Source organism: Rhinoderma darwinii, chromosome 2 (genome assembly GCF_050947455.1).
Source record: "Rhinoderma darwinii isolate aRhiDar2 chromosome 2, aRhiDar2.hap1, whole genome shotgun sequence".
Classification (NCBI taxonomy): Eukaryota; Metazoa; Chordata; class Amphibia; order Anura; family Rhinodermatidae; genus Rhinoderma; species Rhinoderma darwinii.
The window spans coordinates 433,450,363-433,474,847 of record NC_134688.1 but is presented as its reverse complement, the minus strand read 5'-3'; the positions used below and the strand labels follow the sequence as shown (position 1 = coordinate 433,474,847).

The window sequence follows — 24,485 nt, the reverse complement described above, 5'->3', positions numbered from 1 at the left end:
TGTGCATATCTGGACAGTGACATCAGGGGAAACTCCTGAAGCGGAATCCCCGAACACATGGGGATTCCCCTTCAGGAGTTGCCGCTGATGTCACTGTCCAGATCTGCCCAGCCCGGCACGGATGCAAAACTTAATGCAAACCGGCCGGGCAAAATGGCCGATTTTACCGGCCGACACTCGGGCTCGTGAACGACCCGGTCGTGTGAATCCTGCCTAATCCTGTGTTTTTGCGAACAAAGAAAAAAGTCCTGTACTCTGCACCTTTTATCTCTTCAAAAAAACGGCTGACTAATACAATGGTGGCTAATGGATTCGTCAAGGAGATTTTTAACGAATGCGTTTTTATACGTGATTAGGACCAGAAAACCCAACCTCAGGCCTCATGCACCCGATCGTAGTGTTTATTTTTTTTACTGTCCGCAAATACAGATCTGTAGTCATCCGCCAGTTATCCATATATCTGGTACGCTGTCCGCAAAATCCATAGTGCATCTGTATTTACGGATCTGCCCAAAAAATTGGGGGCTACAAGTGATGTCACCAACATGTCCCAAGCCCTTGAAATGGTCACATGACTGCTGAGACGCCATTTTCTTGGGAAATCTGTTGTTGCATAGCAATGCTTCCGCAATTACGGATGGATGAAAAGCTGCAGCCGTCCGCAGTTTGCCACTTGCCCATACAGTCCTATGGGCGAGTCCATGCTGCAATCACGTATAGTAATAGGACATGTTCTATATAATGCGGATCATTTCCACGACTCAGACACATCCATAAATAAACGAAAAGATGTCTGCGGCCTATAAAAAGGAGCGGGTCCGCAGATTATCCGTAATTACAGATAAAAACTTCAGTCGTGTGCATGGGGCCTTAGAAACACTGATTGTGCTAATTGGATAGTAAATCGTTACTGGCCCATACACAGGGCTGTATTCCGGATCTTTGTTGTATACGGACCGTATAATGGCGAATGAGGAATTACAGCGTTATCCTCTATGTCGATCTGCTGACACTCTACTTTCCATCAGGAACACCCAACGCTCATACATTGGCAGAAAGGAAACTCTGACAGGTTAGATTCCAGCTAGTCCAATCCTATCATTTCCCCCCAAGATAAGTGGTGCGTTCCCCCTACTGAAATGGCATTCTCACATGGCTGTATATGGGGAGTAGGGGCTGATGCCTGTTAGACTATCATATACCTAAAGGCCTTGTTCACACAGTGCAGATTTTCTGTGTTTTTTTTTTTTTGTTTTTTTTATAAAGTGAACGGAACATAAACAGAAGAAATATATAAAAGAAGGCCTGATAGGTCTGTTCTCCTGGATTCAATTCTGATTTTGGCTTAAAAAAATGCAGGCAAAATCTGCAACAATTCGGCACTGTGTGAAGAAGGCCTTAAGGCTTGTCCACACGTAACGGAATTGCTGCGTATTTTCCGTCCGGAATTTTGGAGGGAAAAGACGCAGCAGAATACGGTAGCAGCAAAGTCGATGTGAGTAAACAAATGTCATCCAAACGCTGCGGAAAATTTCAGTCCAGAAATTCACCTTTGGTGCGTATTTTTTGTTCCTCAGCCTTTCAATCCCTGCTGCAGAAAGTGGGCTGATGTCCTGCGTTTTTGAGGGGAGATGTCGCCGTTACACAGGCTAGAAAAAAAAATGCAAAATCCACGCTATTTTTTGCAGTAAAAATGCAGGAAATTATGCGGTTTTTCCGCAGCGGATTGTCTGCTAGTTCAAGTGGAAATGCGGTAGAATTTTTCTGCCGCAAGTCCGTTATGTGTGGACAAGCCCTTAGTGTGACTAAAGGCAAAAAAACGATAAAAATCTGTCTATGACATTTAAAATGTGTATTGCGAGATGCAAGGGCGGCTTTTATTAATAATTTATACTATGTAAACAGACTTGGTAATATGTCAAGAATGTCGCCATTGCTGACTGTAGATCTGTAAAGAATGCCGTCTATGGGTGATGCAGACTGTGTCAGGTCTTCTGATTGTCTAAAAAGAAAAACCAGGTTTTTTTGTACCATGTTTAGTCAGTTGAAAAAAGCTTTATTGCTCTTAGGCCTAATGCGCACGACTGTAGTGATGTGCGCGGGCCGTGATTTGTGGCTCGGACGGCCGCAGAGTGTGACCCGCGGCCGCCCGCAAATCACAGGCCGTGCACATTGCCGTGTGTATTCATTTCAACGAGCCTGGACCGGAAAATGCGGCCGTAATCAGACATGTCCTATTTTTTTGCGGTCCAGGCTCCCGGCAATGAATGGGCCGTGGAAACCACGGTCGTGTGCATGGGCCCATTGAAATGAATGGGGCCGCAATTCACCTGCAGATTTGCGGGTGAATTGAGGCGGCAAAAATCGTGTGCAGGGGGCCTTAGTAAGAGAACCAACATAGCAGTCTTGCACTTATCATACCATTTTAATGGCAAATAAAAGATGCTCAAACAAACCATCGATACTATTTAGGCCGTATTTACACGAACAGGTCTCAAATCGGTCGTGAAAAACGGAAGCTTTTCACGGCTGATTTGTACCCGTGCGGGACCTGTTTTCACGGATCTGTGGTCTTATTGTTTCTCACTCGGCTTTCTCAGAAACCAGTATACGTTCACGTTTGCGTCGGGGTTCTGTCAGACCTTTCCGTCAGGGGAACCCATGAACTGAAACCATAGCTTTCCGTTTGCATTACCATTGATTTCCAGAGCTGGGACCTGCATCTATCAGACATTTATGGCATATCCTAAGGAGTCTAAGATGGGAGAACCCCTTTAACTTTTTTAACGAAAAAAGGTTTTTGCAAATGAATAAACCCGCAACAGAAGATCAGCGATTCTGCTTCATACATTGACGTGCTGCAGATTAAAAAAATGTGCCGCCGGTCAAATTCTGAACTGTTTCTCAGCGGATTTTTTTGTTCAAATCTCATCCAGTCTGCTTCTACTGTAATAACCTGCGGATTTTCCACAATGAAATACGTTGCTGAAAATCCGTAGTGTTTACATATCCTTAGCTACATGCGCAAATTGCGTAATTTGATGCGGATAATCCACATGAAAACTGCTGTTAAACACAGTTTATTCTGCATGTAAAATCCGCACTCAATACTGTGTTTTTTCATGCGTTTTTAGGGTATGTGCACACGAGGGAATTACGTCCGTAATTGACGGACGTATTTTGGCCGCAAGTACCGGACCGAACACAGTGCAGGGAGCCGGGCTCCTAGCATCATACTTATGTACGACGCTAGGAGTCCCTGCCTCGCTGCAGGACAACTGTCCCGTACTGTAATCATGTTTTCAGTACGGGACAGTTGTCCGGCAGCGAGGCAGGGACTCCTAGCGTCGTACATAACTATGATGCTAGGAGCCCGGCTTCCTGCACTGTGTTCGGTCCGGTACTTGCGGCCGAAATACGTCCGTCAATTACGGACGTAATTCCCTCGTGTGCACATAGCCTTAGGTGCGGATTTTAAGCTGCAGGTTTTGCAAAGTTGTCCGATACAATTCTGAGGCGGAAACACAAGCTGAGGCGGAAACGCAAGATAAATTGACATTCTGCAGATTTTAAAATACACGCCGCAGGTCAATTTATGTGCAGAAAAATTCTGCAATGTGTAGATGAGATTGCTAGAGATATCATTTACTTTGCTGGTACTGTGTAAGGGTTTATTCAGACTAACGAGTTTAAGCCCGGACGTGTAAAACTGCTGTTTTTCACGTCCCGAGTCGCACCCGTGCAAGTTCTTTTTTCACAGGTCCCTCATAGGCTTGAGTCTATTGAGGGATCTGTGAAAACCGACAAAAATAGGACATGTCCTATTTTTTCATGGGCCCTTTTACACGTTCCACTAAAACAACGGCCCTGTGAACCACCCTGTTGAAAAACATTCAGCCGTGTGACGGCCGTTACAAAACAAAACAAAAAACAGACAGACAAACTGCACGTAAAATAAAACCCAAAAAGCTTTCATACTTACCCGTAGCCATGGCGACGCGTCACTCTGACGTCCTGCAGCCCAGACCTCCTGGGGTGACGTTTCATCCCATGTGACCGCTGCAGCCCGTGATTGAAACTTCATCCCAAGAGGCCGGCCTGGAGGAAGAAACACAGACTTCTGGGTAAGTAGAAGATATTTTTTTTTCTGAGTTGCAATTTTTGAGGCGGAATCTGCTAATTGTTGCGGGTTTAACCTCCCCATTGAATTTAATGGGGAAGGCCTGCAACAAAAAAGCAACGATTACGCAAATACAATTGACATGCTGCGGATTAAAAAACTGCACTGCAGGTAAATTTCTGAGCGTTTTTTATCACTTTCGCAGCGTGTGGATGAGGTTTGTTCTTCTGCTACTGTATTATACTCTGGATTTGCACTAAATCAGTTGTGGAAAATGTTCAGTATTTACGTTACGTGTGAATACTATGTATGTTCACACGCGGCAGATTTGCTGCAGAACAAAATCCATTGGGGCTGTTTCTGCTGGGCCCCATTCAGATAAATGGGACAGTTGCAGAAATTTTGGCAACAAATCTGTCCCGTGTAGGGTGGGAACACACCAGGCGGAATCTGGTCGAATACGCTGCGTAAAACTACACCGCTTAGCCGTAGGGAATTTCATCTAAAAAAACTGCACCAAATTGTGGTGCGGTTTTAATAAAATGTAATAAAATTAAAGTTACCTGCCTGTCGTCATGGCGACGCGTCTCTCCTCGGAGCGCAGCCCGGCTTCCTGTGATGACACTGTAGTCCATGTGACCGCTACAGCAGCCACATCGGATGAAACGTCATCCCAGGAGGCCGGGCTGCGCTCAGATGAGAGGAGGATTGTGTCGCTAATTTGAAATTAAAAAAAAAGAAAATCTATATATATCTACATTTAAAAATAAATAAATTTTGTGGCTGAATTGCAGTGTTTCCACCGCAAAAGTCGCAACACAAATTCATTGGGGAAAACCTGCAACAGAAGAGCAGCGATTCCGCTGCATTAACTGACCTGCTACAGCGTCAAAAACCGCACAGCAGGTCAATTTATGAACGTTTTTTTCCCCGACTGATTTTTTTCTGCTGTGTGGGGATGAGATTTCTTCAAATCTCACCCACACTGCTGCAACTGTATCGCTGCGGTTTCTCTCCCGCAATGATATCCGTTGTGGAAAATCCGCAGTGTTTAAGCTGTGCGTGTTCCTACCCTAAAGGGATTTTCCAAGATTAATCTGAATCTGAGAAAACCCTTTTAAAATCTTGAAGGCCTCTTCTGCAGCATACCGGCTTCATGTAAAATATAAATGCAGCATGTGAACACGGCCTTTCAGTAGGTCATTTTAATACATTACATTTTCACTTTTTTTACCATATCCAAATTTCTTTCCTACTTTAAGAACCCAGCTATAAAGAGAAAATGAAAGCAGCGACCTGATTGGTTGCTATGGGGAATTACCTCATTCTTTCTTTGCACAAAGTTTTGATAAATCTTCCCCCGAGGCGCTGACTCCACAGTGATACGTGTGTCTGGGTCTATATTGTACTTTGGTTCTTGGCGCTGTTTCTGATAAAGTCATAAAGATAGAGGATTAGCATTACCTGGCAGCCACAGAATGAACTATATTCTCGTTTGCTGCTGTAACTCTTATTGGCTGGACGCAAGGCGTGGATTTACGGCTTAGTCAGCGTTTCCGGGACGTTGACTTGATTCCGGTATGTTGCAGACACTGGGTGTTTGACAGAGTCACAAAGACAATGTAGGTGTTGGGGAAAAATGTCTGCAGTTCAAAGGCCTGAGCAATACAGTCCCTTATTGCAACACTGGATAAAGTCCTGACTTTAGGAGATATTGGCTGATGCCTGCGAGACAGCAGCATCTCTGATCCCAATACTAATCTCTTGTTAGTATTTCAGAGGACAGGTGTGGTCACGTCTGTTGTATAGCAGCTCCCGGAGCCATGACTATTGTCTGCATTGTGGTTCATCCATTATACACATGAAAACTGAGATGTTTTCTATTGAGGAAATGACGCACGGACGTCATGGGATTTATTCATAAAAGGAAGCTACTGCATATTAAAAAAGGAAGCGCTTTAGTCACATTTTATTCCCCCGCATCCTTCAAGTCTATTGTTTAGGAGTTGTGAAGAAGGGAAACCACATCCCAGGCCCGCGGTGGGAAATACTGTAGACCTTAGGAGCCAGTTTGACCACTCCAAGAGCCTGCTTGGTACCGAGTCCACTTTTCAGTCTGCCCCGTATAAACCTATAAGATCATAGGAGTATACGTCGTCTGTAGGACAAATGGTGATGTGATCAGTGCCTTTGTATCGCTATATGTATGTATAGGTGTTTGTGTATCTATCTATGTGTTCTAATCGTAATGAGCAGTGAAACGATGACCAACTTTAGGCCCTTTTACAAATGCCAATGATCGGGCAAAAGAGTGTTCATCGGCTGATCTGTTCGTTTATGCGGCCAAAAAAATGGTCGCTAGTCGGCAACACGTGTCCCTGTGTAAACAGGGAGACGTGCTGCTGACATAATGGAAATGTATTGCGATGAGCGATCGTAGTAACGATCGCTCCTCCCCATACGGTACATCACTAATCATAGCTCTTTGTGAAAGGAGCAAACGGGCGCCGATCAGTGAGGTGGTTCGTTTTGTGCTAAGATACCAGCTCCTAAATTGTGCCCGCCCCATCCACAGCAGGCATCCGTGTTCATATACAGCCGACATCCCCCTGCAACGACTGGGATCTGAGTTATCGCTCATCCCTGCCGTTTAGCCCCCTAGATGCTGCAATCAATGGTGGCTGCGCCATCTAACTGGCTACAGAGAAAAGGGGCTCTCTGTCATCCCATCAGTGCCCCGTGTCACAATCACGGGGGGTGCCGATAAGTTGCTATGGCAATCGGTGGCCTAACAAAGGCCTGCCATGGCAATATGACTTCTAGGCCGAGCCGATTACCAGTCCGTTTTACACTGACAGGCGATAATGGTTATATATTTGGTATACTTAGTGCACAGAATCATTACATAAGTGACTGGTAGATCGCATTTTGAAGTCCCTTGGTGGGACTAACAAAAAAAAAAAGTTAATCACAGTCTAATAAAGTTTATTAGAGAAAAAAAAGTATTCACAGTAAAATTTAAAAAAATATATTTTTTTCCCATTAACAGTGGTTTTATTTAGCATTAGTGTTAAAAAATAAATAAAAATAATACACATGTGGAATCGCCGCAATCGTAAGGACATATATAATAAAGTAAACACATTTTTTAAACCACACGAGGAACGGTGGAAGAAAAAAAGAATTCCTTTTTTTTTTTTGTAATTCCCCGCCCCCCCCCCCCAAAAAATTGGATTAATCAATAAATAGTATGTACCCCAATAGCTTTCAGTTAAGAAGTATGACTTGTCCCTTAAAAAACCAAGCCCACGTACAGCTACATTGACTGGAAAATAAAAAAGTTATGTCTCTTGAAATGCGAAGTAACAAAAACATAATGTTTTTCCCATGAAATTTGCTATTATTGTGCAAAAGATATCGCTGTAATCAGAACGACCCGCAGAATAAAGTTAACATGTCATTTTTACTGCCCGGTAAAAGCCGTAAAACCGAAACCCAAAAAACAGTGTCGGAATTGTTGTTTTTTTTTCATATTTCTCCACGCAAAAAAATTACTAAAAGTTTGATACATTGTGCCCCACAATGGTGCCATTACAAATCTTGCAAAAAACAAAAGCCCTCATATGGCTACAGAAAATGTTTACAATTTTTGGGCCGTTGAATACAGTGATGAAAAAATGAAAAAAAAATAATTGCGTCCTCAAGGCCCACAATAGCTGCGTTCTGAAAGGGTTAATATAGTCTCTCTCCGCAGATGTTCATAGTCAATGATATTGCGGCATGTAAAGGATAATTGGTCAATATCGTCCTACTTGGGCAGTGCCTGTCCTGTCCTGTCGAGTTTTTTTTACCGCCAGCGGAAAAACCGCGTCGCGGTAGAAAGAAGCGACATGACCCACCTTGAGGCGGTTTCCGCCTCCAAAACCCCATTTTAATCAGTCAGAAACGGGGGAAAAAACGCCTCGACGAGTGTCTTGACGAGTTTTTGTCAAACCACTGTGCAAAAAACATCTGGAGCAGTTTTTGCCGGAGGAATTTTCCTCCTGCAAAAAAACTCTGTGTGAACACAGCCTTAGACTGGAGCAAAAAATCGCCACGTTTATGAATTGATGGAAAACCTCAGATTCTCGTTCCTCGGAGAGATGTTCTATTGAGATCTTCCTGTCTCGGCTGCTAGGACTTGTCATGGCCGCTCGCTTCTCCCCCTCCTCTTATTGTAGAATCTACTTATGGGATTGGGATCAGGATTAGTTATTGGCGATGCATTACTGCTGCGTTCACGTTTGCGCTTTGTTGATCTCTTTATAATCGAGCAGCCAGAAAAGTACATTTTATCCTCAAATGACTTGATATGTGTCCTGGATTCCATTATTATTATCATTATTACTGACTTCTGGCTGCAGAAACCGCACTAAAAATTTCAGCAGTTTCTATGTGGTTTTTTTAAATTATCTCACGTAAAGTTTTTGGGTGTTTTTTTTTTTATGCGTTTTTTTCTTATACAGTTTTCAATATGTAATTCAGTTTTTTTTTTTTTATAATCGTATAATTTCCTATGTGAAAGAAGACCTAGCAAAAGAAACACATTTAAATACAATGTCATTGGGAATAAACGCGTCAGAAAGGACGTGCATCAGTCCAAACTAATAAATGCCGTTACATTGAATTTTACATCCGATACGAATAAACACAGCCTTTAGGTCGTTTTATTGCTGCTATTACTGCAAAATGGCCTGGATAGACTGTGATTTTACTGCGATATTACAGTAAATGTAGCAATAAACCGCAATTTGAATGTGAATAAGCCCTAATTATATTTGTTTCATTAAAAAATTGGGTCTATTTCCCTCCAATGAAAATTTCCTATTTTTTTCCTTTATGATTCACTTTTGGTTGGTCTGTGTTTTGAAGAGCATTCTGACCATTCTCCTATTTCATGCAGACTCCCCCCTTCTGTATATCCTGATGGATTCCTTCTCCCCATCTGTCAACTATCTGTATTAGTGCCCATTTTCTTCTATACATGGGGTAGACCCAATAGCTTGGGTTGGTATTCAGAGTAGCGGAGTGGAGCTACCCATAATACAGACGGCGATAAGTGAGCGCCTGGTCATGACTGGAGTATAAAGATCGGGAGAAGTAGATGTGTGTTGGTGGAGTGAGACCCTTGAGACCTCCATTGATTAGGAAAATGATGGAAGCCGTGTGCATGCCGCTATGTCTGGTGCTGCAAGTCACAACATTCAGTTGAATGGGGCTGAGCCTCTATATACCTCTGTATACCAGCGCTGTGGAACGGTCAAAAGGGTTTTCCCACAAATAACATTTATCCACTAACCACAGGATCGCGAGAACTGGGGACCCATGTCCCCCATTTGAATAGAGCAGAGGACGAGCATGTGCACTGTGCTTCTCCATTGTAATGAAGAATATAAGTCCCCTGTTCTTGAGATCAGTGGGGGTCTCGGCGGTGTGGCCCCCCCCCCCCCAATAATCCTGTGGATAGGAGATTAGTGGTTGTCGTGGGAAAACCAATGTAAGTGCATCGCTGTGTCAGATACTGCGGGGAAGTTAGCTGCTGCCCCTTTATCCTCCTGATCATTGGGGGTTCAGAGGACTATTGATATCCACCCTATTGTACATGTTTGATTACTTGAATTATGGTGCGGATATGGTATTAGCCGACCACTATTCGAATGAATTCACTAAATGTTGTGGTTAGGTGATGGATATCTTCAGACTACCGGTATGTGCGCTTATTATCCAGGTCCCTCCCAGTGATCTGGTATTGATCTGATCATTGATCGAGCTTATAGGACAGAGTACATCCGGTATAACCACTTTTATATCTACACATTTACAGTTCTTCACGTCTGAGTTTGTACTCGTTCGTGTCACTCGTCTTTGATCCTCGCTTCCTCTGAAGTGCACGGTATTTGGCGCTGACTCTCTCCTGTTCTGCTGGCAGTGCACTTTCACCTACATTAGGAGATGTCATCCATAATCCAATAATTCATGTGTTCCACATCGAGGATGAAACCTGAAGCTGCTATTGATTTCTTCTATCTCCACGTCCCCAGACAGACTAGAAACTGCTACTCCAGCGTGTATTCCGTTTTTTAATGTAAATGTTTAGCATTTACCATCTGATTCATTACCCGTTATTTATATATCACCAACCTATTCTGCAGCGTTGTACAGAATGTAATCATCAATCATATCTGGACCTGTCCCCAGTTGGGTTCACAATCTAATATCCCTGTTATGGCGGGTTCAGAAGTGGCGGATATTCTGCCAAAATCCACGTGTTTTTCCGTGGAAAACAAAGTTGAGAGCAGCAACTGCTGCAAAAAAAATCTTCATGGGTGGATCATTTTTATTTTTTTTACCATGACGAAATGGAGTCGCAGTAATACAGGTGTGGTATAGCCCCTGATGTATTCATGGTTTCCAGGATCTCTGCTTGAAGTCATTGAATGACTTCATTCATTGTTTACTTCCAAAGGGTAAGAATCTGTCCTGATCGTGTGATGATCACACAGGTGCCCGGCTCTGTAAAGTTTTTGGCGATTCTCCAATGTAAAGAGTCGTTTACCTGCATCACATGACACGAACAGATTTTTACCTTCTGTAATGTAGATTCCCTTGCAGTGACTACAGGCAGAGATATTAAAAATCATGAGGAATTCATACAGAAAGTATATTAGAAAATTGCAAAACGCGTCATTCGCTGAAAGCGGAAAACTATTTTACCTTTGGAGTATTTCTATCCTTTTCTGCATGACTGTAAAAATGTTCAATAATGCAAAGTGTTAAGGCCCTTTGGGCAAAAAAGCATTTTTATGAACGCTTGTTCCTGGTCATTGCCCTGTGTAAATAGGGCAACGATCAGCCGATGAAAGAGCAAAAGCGCGTATCGTTTATGCAGCAGAAAATATTATCGCGTCGGCAGCACATCTCCCTGTGTAAACACGGAAACATGCTAACGAAATAATGGAAATGTATGGGGACGAGCGATCGTAGTAAGGATTCACTTTCTCCATACGTAACCAATCCTACTCCAAGTGAAAGGAGCAAACGAGCGCCGATCAACGAGCGGTCTAGTTGATCGGCGCTCGTTTTCACGGCCCATATTAGCCAGTGTAGAAGGACCTTCACGCCAGCCTCTTTACTACGGTCCTAAATTTGGACTCTATACTTATAAATCTTTCCCGGTGAAAGGTTCAGATAAGATAATTTTTAATGATTGTGAAATATAATTCTTTATTACCCAGATGAATTAGGTGTTTTCCGATGAATCACTTTTATATCCACTAGATATGCTGTAATAGTGCGATTGTTTTTTTCATAGGAAAACCTCTTTAATACCGATTTTCATACTTTTGAGTTGTAAATTATGAGAAATTTTAAGCCTCACATCCGAGAACACCCAAAAATGACCAGAAACATCACTTTTAGGACAAACTAGCATTAAGTCCCACGAAAATTAGAACTGTTGGCCTTTATGCAATTTTTAGTCAGATTTGGACAAATTCTAGAAGTGAGGTCGGAATTTTTGGTCACTAAAAAGGCGACCGTGCTTGAGTAATCCAACTGGATAGTAAAGTCTACAGTATTTTGTCCTTTTCTGTATTTTAGCACTAGATGATCCGGATCTAATTCATTTTTTATTTTTTTATTATTCATTCAAAGGGAGACCGATCTAGCCGAAGCTCTTGAGGCAGGAGGTTGTGACCTGGAAACTGTAAGAAATATTATACAAGGACGGCCTGTCCCTTCAGACCTCAGGGCAAAAGTATGGAAGGTAAAAATATTGTATCAAGGTCTTCTGTCTCTAATTATTTTATTTAATCTTTAACCCTTTTATATTTTAATTGTGAGAAATTGGAGCCCAACTAAATACTGTGTCCGCTATGTCATACAACTTAAAGGGAACCCGTCAGCTGGCCTAACCGCAGGCAGCATGATCTAGTCACAGGGGCCCAGATTATACTTCACCATGTTCAAGGCTATAAAGTCACACTTGTGTTGTGTAATCCATTAATATGATTTGTTTTTAGATCAGAATAGGGATAAGAACGGATTGGTAAAAAATCCCATTAATTTTTAATCGCGTCTGTTCGTTCCGTTATGTTAGTCATCCATTTTATTTTTTGTCGGCGATAAAAGCAGAGTAAAGGACTTTTCCTCCGTTCAAAAAAATGGATGACTAATGGATGGGTTATTTTTAATATTGTTGTCAATGTGAAACGTATTGCAACAGATTGTAATCCATTTCCATCTGTTTTGACTCCAATGGGATTTTTAACGGATACGTTTTTATGCTTACTCTGATCGAAATATGGATGAGAGTAACGGATCCTACAACACAAGTGTGAACTTAGCCTAACTTTAAAGTGCTGCAGTGTTTTAGGGGGCGTTTCCATGACTTGATTTTGGCCGCACAGTAAAAAATGCATAAAAAAAAAAAATCACCGCAGTTTTGTGATTCAGTTACAGGTGAAACATATAAAATAAATGCGTTTCACCTATAAAAACCGCACAAGTGAAAACTGCGGCAATTCATAGTAAAACCGTGATTTTTTGATGCGGTAGTTAGTGTGCAGCCAAAAATGACCTTTGTGTGTATGTCCTGCATCACAGAAGATCACATGGTCGAGTCCCATAGTGGAACGAAAAAAATGGTGAAAAGCTATATGAATTTTGTAACACCGTAACCGTACTGACCTGACGAATAATGTTATCCTAACAAATCATTGATACTGCGTAGTGACCGCTGTAAGAACAAAACACAAAAAGCATTGGTGACTTTTTTTTAATTTTATTTTTTTTATTTTTTTTTACGTTTCTCCAACTAAATAAAAAAGTTTCTGTAAAGCAATATGTATCCTAAAACGGTGCCATATTAAAATAAAAGTCGTCTTAACCAAAAAGAAACCCTTCAAAAACTTGTCAAACTGACATTGTGCTCATGATATTTTTTTCCCACTTGTAGATTGCACTAAATGTTGCAGGAAAAGGGGACAGTTTGGCAGCATGGGACGGTTCGTTAGATCTTCCAGAGCAGTCTGTCATTCATCAGGATTGTCGAAATCTTATAGGTAAGACCCGTGTTCATCAAATACTCGTTCCAAAAAGTGAGTTGGTTGTACATTGTGCATGAGACCAGATGACAACTTTGCCTTGGGTAACCGTTTGGCTGATATCCCGTCACCCGTCACCAAAACTTGCACTGTGCCAGTTACAGACATAACATCCTCCGGTGCCAATGTGCAATGACCGAGCTCAGCACAAAAAGAGGGCTCTGATAGTTTGCAAACAGGGCAACGATCAGCTGATGAACGAGGAAAGCTTGTATAGTTTATGCAGCAATAAATATTATCATTCTATATTATCATGTGTAAACAGGGAGATGTGCTGCCGACATAATAGAAATATATGGGGGCGAGCGATCGTAGTAACAATCTCACGGCCCCGTACATTACTGATCATAGCTCCTTGAGAAAGGAGTGAACGAGCTGCCTCATTGATTGGTGCTAGTTTTCACGGCCCATATGGGGGGCATATAAGAGGACCTTAACTTTGTGGCTGCCAACAGTACAAGAGGGAGTACTATGGGGGAGAGGAGAGGTAAATGTGTAATGGTGACTTTCCCAGAGAGAACCGCCACATTTAAGACTTCTTTATCTCCTCAGATTTTCCTTTCATGTACAATTAGGTATATACAGGTATTGGGTAGATTGGCTGAATGCACACATGAAGGAAACCCGTAACTAGAGGATTTGGCCACGCATCAGGAGTCCTGAATGGTTGTTGTACTTGATTCTTAAACATTTTACTTCCTTTGGTGTTTGTTCAGAACAGCTCACGTTACCCGAGGAGAGGAAAGCCGTCATTCTCCAGGACGTTGAATCTGTAGTTACTTTTTATTGCAAATCCCGTAATGTCAAGTACCATGAGAACATCAGTTGGCTTTACCTGCTGAAACCGCTGCTGAACCTCCACTTGTCACGGAGCGACTTCTATAACTGCTTCTATGCCATCATGAATAAGTACATTCCAAGGTATTTCTACATGTTTGTTTGAGGTCAGACATAGGACATATTAAAGGGTAACTAAACTTTCAGAAAACTTCTGACATGTCATAGTGACATGTCAGAAGTTTTGATAGGTGAGGGTCCGAGCACTGAGACCCCACTGATTGCTAAAAGGATGCGGCAGATGCACTCGGGTGAGCGCTGAGCCGCTTGATTTCTGATCGGCTTTTCTCGGAAAGCCGAGGTAACGGTGTATGGACTCAATAGAAAGTCTGAGCCCGTACGCCAACTGCTCGGCTTTCCGAAAATAGCCAATCAGCAACTAAGCGGCTCAGCGCTCACCAAAGCGCTTCTGCCGCTTTGTTTATGCGAACGGTGGGGGTCTCGGTTCTCCGACCCCCCCCCCCCCACACGAATCAAAACTAGTTACCCTTTAATTTTATATGAATGAATAGAAAGCTGACGTTTATATCTCATATCTATCTCATATCTATCTATCTATCTATCTCTCTATCATCTATCTATCTCTCTATCATCTATCATCTATCTATCTATCTATCTATCTATCTATCATCATCTCTTTATCTATCTATCTATCTATCTATCTATCTATCTATCTATCTATCTATCTATCTATCTATCTATCTATCTATCTATCTATCTATCTATCTATCTATCTATCTATCTATCTATCTATCTATCTATCTATCTATCTATCTATCTATCTAGGAGAATAGTGCAGAAAGTAATAGCAGACCATATCTAGACAAGTTTTATTTATATATATATATATATATATCTCTTGTCTAGCTATGGTCTGCTATTACTTTCTGCACTATTCTCCTTGATGTGATGACATATCCCAAAACCAACTCATTCTGTGGAGTAGGGGTAGATGACTGAAGGGGTTGTCCGGTTTCAGCAAATGTTATTTTTTGCAAAAATAACAGTTATACAATTTCCGATATCATTTCTGTATTAATTCCTCACCGTTTTCAAGATCTCTGCTTGTTATTCATTAGGAACATTCATTGTTTGCTTCCAGTGGATAAAATTCTGTCCATGGTCATGTGCTGGACACACAGGTGCTGGGATCGTTACAGTATGTGTATCGGAGCTGTCTTGTAACGATCCCAGCACCTGTGTGTGTATCACATGACCATGGACAGAAATGTATCCACTGGAAGCCAACAATGAATGTTCCTACTGAATAACAACAAGCAGAGATCTTGAAAACTATAAGGAATTCATACAGAAATTATATTGGAAAATTGTATAACTTTAATTATACCAAAAAATAACATTCATTTTCTGAAACCAAACAACCCCTTTATGTGGGCCATACTTTTTATATAGTTGATGGGCGAACGCTTGGTTGGCCAACAGTTATTCCTTCCAACTCCGCCATAAACCAGCACGCTCTGCCATTTTTTTTTTATTTTTTTTTTCACTGTGAGCGTCTTATCTCCCACGAGAACTAAGGATCGGACATGCTACAATCCCCATCCTTCTTTCTATCTGGAGACTCCTATACACGTGGAGATACATCAAAACTGGTACAAAAGAAAAGTGGAGTAGTTGCCCATGGCAACCAATCAGGTTGCTGCTTTTATTTTTCAAAAGCCCTTTGAGGAATGAGAGGTTGAGTCTGATTGGTTGCAATGGAAAACTACTCCACTTTGACTTTTACACCACTTTTGATAAATCTCCTTCATAGTCTGCCATAGTTTTGGATGATTTTTTTTATGATGTTTATGGCCACGTTAGGTTGAAGCAATTTTGTCACCTGCAGTGATTCTTAACATTGTAGCCTATCGTCTAATGATGCTAAACCCAGTCCGACAGGACATATTAAAAACAGGATGGGACTTCTATGGGTACATCACTGTTTATGACCCGTAGAGGGAAGGCATTGCCCTCTTTTTAATGCAGTAACCTTCAGACCTTAACCGAGTTGGTTTAGTATTTCTTACCATTCTCTGGTTATTTCTATAACTGCAGCAAATAGTGATCCAACTATCACGTTCTGTTTTCTAATATTTAATTACTCTGTTTAGGGATTGTTACAAAAAAGGAAAACCATTCCATCTATTTCGGCTTCTCCTCCAGTATCATGAGCCTGAACTGTGTTCTTTCCTAGACACTAAGAAGATCACTCCAGATCTGTATGCACTTAATTGGGTAAATATTGGGGTTTTCCAATTGTAATTACAGAAACCTACCAGTGTGTGTGTGTTGTGTGTGTGTGTGTGTGTGTGTTCTGTGTTGTGTTGTGTGTGTGTGTGTGTGTTCTGTGTGTGTGTGTGTGTTCTGTGTGTGTGTGTGTGTTCTGTGTTGTGTTCTGTGTGTGTGTGCGTGTTCTGTGTGTGTGTGTGTGTGTGTGTGTGTGTGTTCTGTGTGTGTGATCTGCTTTGTCAGAGCACTGAGACCACCACTGATCGCTAAAACTAAGCGGCAGAAGCGCTCAGGTATGCATTGTGCTGCTTTTTTTCTGATCGCTTTCCTTGGAAAGCCAAGCGAGCGGTGTACAAGCTCATAGAATATCTATTGAGTCTGTATGCCGCTCTGAGGAAAGCCGAGCAGAAACTCACCTGAGCGCTTCTGCCGCTTTGTTCTATCGGTGGGGGCCTTCGTGTTCTGACCCCCACCGATCAAAACTTATGACGTGTTACTATGACATGTCAAAAGTTTTTACATGTTAAGTTACCCTATAATATGGACACGTCCACTCACAGCGTAAACACTGCAGAATCTTCGAATGGATTTTCTGTGTGGAAATTCTTCAGCGTTTTCGCAAGAGAAATTGACGTATTGTAGATTGAGAATATGCACTGCAGGTAAATTTCTGCATTTTTTCTGCATAGTTTTTTTATGCAGCTTGTGGATGAGATTTTTTGAAATCACATTAACTTTGATGCTGCGGATTTTCCACAATGAAATCCATTGTGGAAAATCTGCTTCTAATCCATCCCATGTGCACGTGACCTATTGAGGATACAGTCCTGTTTTTGTTTTTTTGGGCTAAAAAATTGCACCAAACTGCACTGTGTGAACGTAGCCTAAACAAATAATTGAACTTTAATAAAGTGTTTCCCTTACATTTCATTTAATGTTTTTTTTTAGCTGTGGCAACTCTTATCTCATGGTTTTCTATACAGGAATACTGAGATTTTTGCTTTTGCGGCCGCAATTCCCCCGAAAATCCACGGGAGAATTGCGGCCCCATTCATTTCTATGGGGCCATGCCCACACCGCAGAAAGAACGGACATGTCCTATTACGGCAGTCTTCTGCGGTCCGGGCTCATTGAAAATAATGGCCGCGGCCATGTGCATGTCCCGCGTTTTGCGGACGGCTCGCGGCTGACAGTCCGCAGCCGGCCGACCCGAAAATCACGGCCGTGCACATGGCTACGGTCGTGTGCATGAGGCCTTAGGTGAAACTGCATGAGTCGCCTTGTCTCCGGGCGCTGCCTTGGCTGAAGGGGTGCTGCCTATGTCCGAATAGGACGGTGACCTGTTCAATAATGAACAGTCAAGTTTCACATCTACTCTGTGGCTAATGGTCTCTTCATTTGTGAATTTTCAGTTTGGAAGCCTCTTTGCTTATCACTGCTCGGTGGACGTCACTCAAGCAATTTGGGATAGTTATTTACAGCAGGCAGATCCATTCTTCATGTACTTCTTGATGCTGATCATGCTTGTCAATGTAAAGTGAGTACATGGGAGGTGTGAGCCGGACTGCTATAGATCTGTATCACTATTGATCTTGCACTAATGGCTTTTATCTGTATTTTCAGAGAGGTTGTTTTGGCAGAAGAAATGGAGTCGAAAGAAGAACTTATAAGTAAGATTGTGAGCGTGCTGTGAAGGATTTTTCTTTTGTGCTTACAATCCAGAGTAGCCACATACGAACAGGCTACTGAGAATGTAGAGGATATATAAAACACTGCCTATACTTGGTTATTAGGCTTCATACCATCAGACGTTCGTTTGACTAGAGCGAACTACAATTCTAGTACAAGATCCGATTATAGGCCATTACCTCAGTGACCCAACAGTAGCAGCCTCTTCACAACACACAGAGGGGCACCTGATCATATTCGGATCCTATGAGAGCATTGTGGGGGTATCCTGGCTCAGGTCAGCCAGAGCGAAGCGCGGCCTTGTCTGCCCATGCAATTGAAAGGCCAGCATGTCATAATACTTTTGGCCAACTCCAGCTTTCCCCAGCAATAACAGTCGATTGATGGGGACTCCTAACGCCAGACCCGTGGCGATCAGGAGATCGGCAAGCAGATTTCAAATTAATCAGGGGTTGTCTTTATGAGCCAGCCACTTTAAACTGTGTACTTGTTTTGGTAAAACCACTCACATGTTAAAAAGTTTTTATTGGTGGTAGTCTGTGATTTGGAACCACAACCACCATCATCACTAGAGCAAAAGGGCCCAGGCACTGCCATAGACTTGAGTGGGGTCACAATGCAAATTTTCATTATTTCATGTTAAGAATTTACAAAAATGCAGCGGTTTTTGTCGCTGATTCCGACACTGTTTCCGTGCCCCGTCCCCCCACAGCTTTTCTCAATCCGGGGGGGCTGTGCCAGGGTGTGGCAGCTCATGAATACGCTGGAGTCCCTCCCAGCGCTTGCATCGCGCCTCAACATTCATAAAAATGACATCACAGACCACTGAAATCGGGGTGCGTGTCACTACTGCATGCTGACAGGTTCCCTTTTAAGTAAATTTCTTTTTACTTTTTCATAGAGTTCCTGCCAAGTCCACCTACAAATCTTGAGGTCGCCGACATCGAAGACTTGTTCAGTTTAGCTCATCACTACTATAGCAAGACTCCAGCTTCTTTTCGCAAGGTAAATGCATTTATTGTTCTAACTCTTTGAGGTTTTATTTGAGACTTTAACATGGACTATTAATGACCCTAAATTAGCTCCAGTCTTAAACACTTTTGTTTGTACTTGTATTTTTTTTTTTGGTAGGATAACCAGAATTTATTTGGCAGCAGTTTGATTGCTCTGAAAGATGACTCGGATCTCAGTCAGGCTCTTTGTTTGGCAATTTCTGTATCAGAAATTCTTCAAGCAAATCAGCATGAGGTGAGTAAGTGATATTGATTCCTGTAGATGGAGAATATATCTGCAGTGTTGGCCATAATCAAATGAAAATGTAAAGTAATCTTAACACTCTTTGCCCATATGTTGTAAGGAGAGGCGTTCTGTGTCTCACGTACAAATGTCACTTTCCAGGGTCATCCTCATTTTGAACTGAACTAATCGACACTAGATTGAAGCTTGTTAAATCATCAGGAGTTATTGCCAACCGAGGGGGATACGTATATAATCTCTCTCATCGTATTAGAGAATTTTAAACAACATTGTAATTGGTTTTGATTAAAAAAAAAAATGTACTTAATTTTTGTTTTTTAAATAAAACAACGTATTTGAGTATTTTAAACAACTTTTTACTTGGTTTTCGTTAAAAAAATTTAACTTTTTGAGACACAGGATATGTATAATGGATACATAGAAGCTGTATCCTGTGCTCAAACCCGAATCCGTCAGGTCAGCGGGACTGACGGCTTCGATGACAGCGGGTCCTCGAAATTATGAACTTAGATGTGATAGATAACAGGTGGATCCTGCGTATTAGAGACATGGCTGTTCCCGAAGCCGTCTGTCCCGCCGACCTGACCGATTCGGGTTTGAGCACAAGATACAGCTTCTTTGTATCCATGATAAATAGAAGCTGTATCTCACACTATGCTGCTCTTACATAGGTCTGATGACCGATCCGCTTTACTGAACGAGGAGCTACATGTTACTGAACACTCATTTTTCATCAATTGTGTCTTGCTCTTCTAGGATGGAGTGCGGTTCTTTGTGGTGGACTGCCGACCGTCAGAGCAGTATAATTCTGGTCATCTCTCTACGGCGTTTCATCTAGATTCTGACCTGGTATGTAGAAAACGGATTACTAGCACTGTAAGGGTATGTTCACACGGCTTATTTTCGGCTATTTTTCGTGACAACGGCCGAAAAATCGAAGGAAAGAACACCTCCAAACATCTGCCCATTGATTTAAATGGGAAAAACGGTGTTCTGTTCCGACGGGGCGTTTTTTTTTTTACGCTGCTGTCTTGAAAAATGGCCACGTAATATAACGCCCGCGAAAAAGAAGTGCATGTCACTTCTTGAGCCGTTTTTGGAGCCGTTTTTCATTCACTCTATAGAAAAACCGCTCCATAAACGGCCGTGAAAAACGCAAGTTTGAATTAAAAAAAATCAGGAGCCGCCTTGAAAACAGCTCCGTATTTTCAGAGGTTTTTTTGCTAAGCGTGTGAACATACCCCTATTATTACAATGAAGAAGCCCAGCATGGTGTGACCTCTAATCCATGTTGTAGATGCTGCAGAATCCTGGAGAGTTTGCGCTGTCGGTGAAGTCTCTCCTGGAAGCGCAGAAGCAGTCCATTGAGTCCGGCTCGGTGGCCGGAGGAGAACACTTATGTTTCATGGGCAGTGGCAGGGAAGAAGAAGACATGTACATGAATATGGTTCTTGCGCATTTCTTACAGGTTTGATCTCTTCAGCTTCATTATAAACACATACAGTAGATAGAATAAACAGGGAATGTTTCCTGCATATCTGCCACTTACATTCACACATGCAGAAGTCTTCTCATTGTTACCATTACACATTTGCAAATTATTTTGGGCTAAACTCAGGTGCTCAATCTCAATACTTTCTGGACAGATGTAGAGTGGCGAGTGATAACGGAGTGGTGTCAATATGGAAGAGTTAAATACCAGTTATTGGCCCCACTGGTTCACATGTTCCTCTGGGTCATCAAGTCGTATTTAATTAGAAATAAAAGAAGTGTCTATTCTTTCCCGTGGTATCGGAAGCTCGGATTCTATGGGCTTTTAAAGTCAAGAATGGATGTTTATGAGGTAAATGAAGATCTGTATATTCTGATAGTAATATGGGATCCTAGTGAGAACCACATTTTGCCATTTACATAAGGACTTGAAATGTACGTTATTATGGTGAACAGAGGAGATTTTTTTTTTTTTAAAACATTAGATTTTTTATTGAGAGAAAAGTAAGGTATCACATACATTGGTATATATATATACTTATGACAAGTCATCCCCTACTGACAAATTAACAAATTTGACAATAAACAGTGCGTGATCTGAACATGGACAAATGGCATAAAGCCTCAATCGCTTAACAAAGGTTTAAAATAATGCACCAATCGCTGTCATGGGGTTGTATGAAATCCAAAACATATGCATACCCTGAGGAGGAAGACTGTAAGGCTGGGTTCACACTGAGTATTTTGCCGAGTTTTTTGACGCGGAAACCGCGTTGCAAAACTCGCCAAAAACGGCCCGAGAACGCCTCCCATTGATTTCAATGGGAGGCGTCGGCATCTTTTTCCCGCGAGCAGTAAAACTGCCTTGCGGGAAAAAGAAGCGACATGCCCTATCTTCGGCCGCTTCCGCCTCTGACCTCCCATTGACTTCAATGGGAGGCAGAGAAAGCGTATTTCGCGCTGTTTTATGCCCGCGGCGCTCAATGGCCGGGGGCGAAAAACGGTGCGAAAATCGGTGTGCAGGGAGAGGAATATCTGCCTCAAAGTTCCAAACGGAATTTTGAGGCAGATATTCCTCCCCCAAAATACTCTGTGTGAACATAGCCTAAATCAGTCATTTAGAATAAAACAAACAAAGGAAAACAGATAAACAAAACAAAACTTAGCACAGCTCACAAGATCATAGAAACTGCATCATACAAAAAAATAGGTATAAAGAGAATCTACATAATATCTGGAGGACGTCCATTTATCCCACTGAAGACATTGAGAGACGTGGGATGTTTGCAGAAAAATCGTTCTTTCCATAATGCAAGTAAGATTAACAGACTGTATGACCTCCGATAACGTCGGAGTGGAGGTTTTCTTCCAGTATTTCGCTATAAGAAATCTTGCAGAGCATAACACATGAAAAATAATTGACTTCTCATGAGAAATCAACTAACCCTACATTAAGCAGAGCTAAAGCAGGAGTGCTGACTAGCGGGTACTGTAGGGTATTTGACAATAGTTTATCAATCCTACCCCAAAAAGACCGAATGACCGGACAATACCAGAAAATATGCTTCAGTGTCCCCACTCCCCATCCGCATCTCCAACAAATATTGGAAGAGAGACGATGAGGTGTCCGGTGAACGGAGGAGATTTTATGCTGATAGTTAAAATAAAGGGAAATAGATGAACTGCCGGTTTTCTTGATAAATGAGATGGATAAGTGTGGTTTTAATTAATATATATTTTTTTTTTATTTAATAGAAAAATAAGGAATATATAAGTATTGCCAAAGGAGGGTACATGGGTAAGTTACTTTCTACTCTAGTCAACTTAACTTTTCTATCTGTGCAAATGTAGATGTTTGATTGTCCACATCGTCACGGCTACGTAGTGCAAGTATATGTAATGTATAACGTTTCTTGCGTGTGTGTGTGTGTGTGTGTGTGTGTGTGTGTGTGTGTGTGTATATATACACAAATAAAATAAAAAAATCATATATATATGTAATTTTTTATTTGATTTCATAGCTAAAGACTTGTTTTTTTTTCTCTTTGTTTTGGTTAGTAACTAAGCTTTATTCTGGTTAGCGTGGCTTGACTATATAGTCGATGCGTTAAAGTATTCGTGTTTTCAGTCTTTGTTTTGCTCTTTACACAGTGTTACAGCAACACTTGGCAGACATTAATGTTGAAGGCCCGGATAGCGGCTATGGCCACTGGATTGTTAGTACATCCTGTTCACGAAGCAGTATGAGTTCCTATGCCGATGTAAGTGCAACATATATACGAGGCATTACAAAACCTTTGCTTAAACTTCACGCTCTTCACCTTCCATAAGAATCTGTTAAGTAAGTCATAAACTAGGCAATCCAAATACTACTGGTAAATAGAACAGAACCAGTCTGTGGGTAGTGAACTTTACACAGGCAGGTCTCTGCCCATGTCGAATGCCAATCGACTATATAACAAGTTGATCTGTGCTCGATCACAGGTCTGATGCTTTACTGTACGGAGATGGAGGATTGTTAATATGATCGTTGGGTCCCCATCAGTTGGTATCAGTGTCTGCAGCACATCCCCTGTTTACACGGGTAGACATCGATGATTTCATAGGCTGCATAAACTATGTGATCAGGAGCGGAACGAGCATTTGCTTGTTTGTTGGCTGATCGCTGCCCTGTTTACCCGGGCCAATAATGGTGAACATGAGTGTTTGTGAGAACTGATTATTTGCCCGTGTAAATGGGTCTTTAGTAAGCCGGTTATGCTTTTTAACAACTGGATGGATTGATTTTGCAGGGTGATTCTTCCAATGGATTCGGTGATGGAAAAGGGGTGAAGTCTTTAGTTAATAAAATGACCGTGGCATTGAAAACCAAATCGGTGAACGTGAAGGAGAAAGTGATCAGCTTCATTGAGAATACTTCCACCCCAGTAGATAGGTGAGTGCTTTTTGCCTTGAAATGTCTATATTTTCTGTGAACATGGGAAATCTTCAGCTTCTTGTTTCTATACACCTCATGGTTCCTGCATGGTATTTTGATGTCATGCTCTCTTTTCATTTCTCTCATTTTGTATAAAATGTAACTAGCTTTTAAGGTGTTATTGGCAAAAAAAAGATCTTTACCATGTAGCAGTCACACTAAGAGAAAGCGCAGCCAGTATATATGGACTCGACCGACTTTTCAGTTCAATAGGATCTAAGCTGATCATACATTAGGGATTTCAGACGGCCGTTTTCTGAAAGACTTGTTCACAATTGGTCCTTGACGGCACTGCCATCAGTGAAACGACAAATTGCTGATCGACCTCTGCCTTGGTCTGGTCTTGACTTATAATGATTGGCACAAGCGACTTACCAAGGACTGCGCCAGATCTAAAAAAATCCAGTACGGCAGATCAACTTTTCCACAGATGTCTGTCTTTAGTTGGCACCTGTCACCCTCATTCCTGTCATGAAAAGGCGCCGACAGTCATCAGAAAATGATCTAAATCCACTTTTTCAGCTGTTGAAAATCTCGTGTGTATGGCCAGCTCTAGTCACATCTCAATCAGAACAGCGTCCGGGTCTAACCGGGTGGAGGGGCCGGGAGCAGGCGTGCCTTGGCCCAGCGTGTGGGGTGCTGAAATTTTATTGGGTCCACCCAGGGCTGCTGAATGTTATTGAAGCATTGCTGGTGCCGCAAATTGTTGCCATAAATTTGTGCGCGCACCTTCACCACC

General features: G+C 42.0%; 1 protein-coding gene across 2 annotated transcripts in view; it reads left to right on the top strand.

Annotated features, from left to right (window-relative positions):
- Positions 1-24,485, top strand: part of TBC1D23 (TBC1 domain family member 23) — a 47,447-nt gene that overhangs the window by 2,139 nt on the left and 20,823 nt on the right. For both annotated transcript variants that reach the window (XM_075854436.1, XM_075854435.1), the window contains exons 2-14: positions 11,813-11,924; positions 13,116-13,221; positions 13,980-14,184; positions 16,215-16,338; positions 17,745-17,869; positions 17,956-18,002; positions 18,923-19,026; positions 19,153-19,269; positions 20,035-20,127; positions 20,576-20,746; positions 22,525-22,567; positions 22,921-23,030; positions 23,562-23,704. In XM_075854436.1, coding sequence (XP_075710551.1) covers positions 11,813-11,924; positions 13,116-13,221; positions 13,980-14,184; positions 16,215-16,338; positions 17,745-17,869; positions 17,956-18,002; positions 18,923-19,026; positions 19,153-19,269; positions 20,035-20,127; positions 20,576-20,746; positions 22,525-22,567; positions 22,921-23,030; positions 23,562-23,704 — 1,500 coding nt within the window. The remainder of the gene's footprint in view (positions 1-11,812; positions 11,925-13,115; positions 13,222-13,979; positions 14,185-16,214; positions 16,339-17,744; positions 17,870-17,955; positions 18,003-18,922; positions 19,027-19,152; positions 19,270-20,034; positions 20,128-20,575; positions 20,747-22,524; positions 22,568-22,920; positions 23,031-23,561; positions 23,705-24,485) is intronic.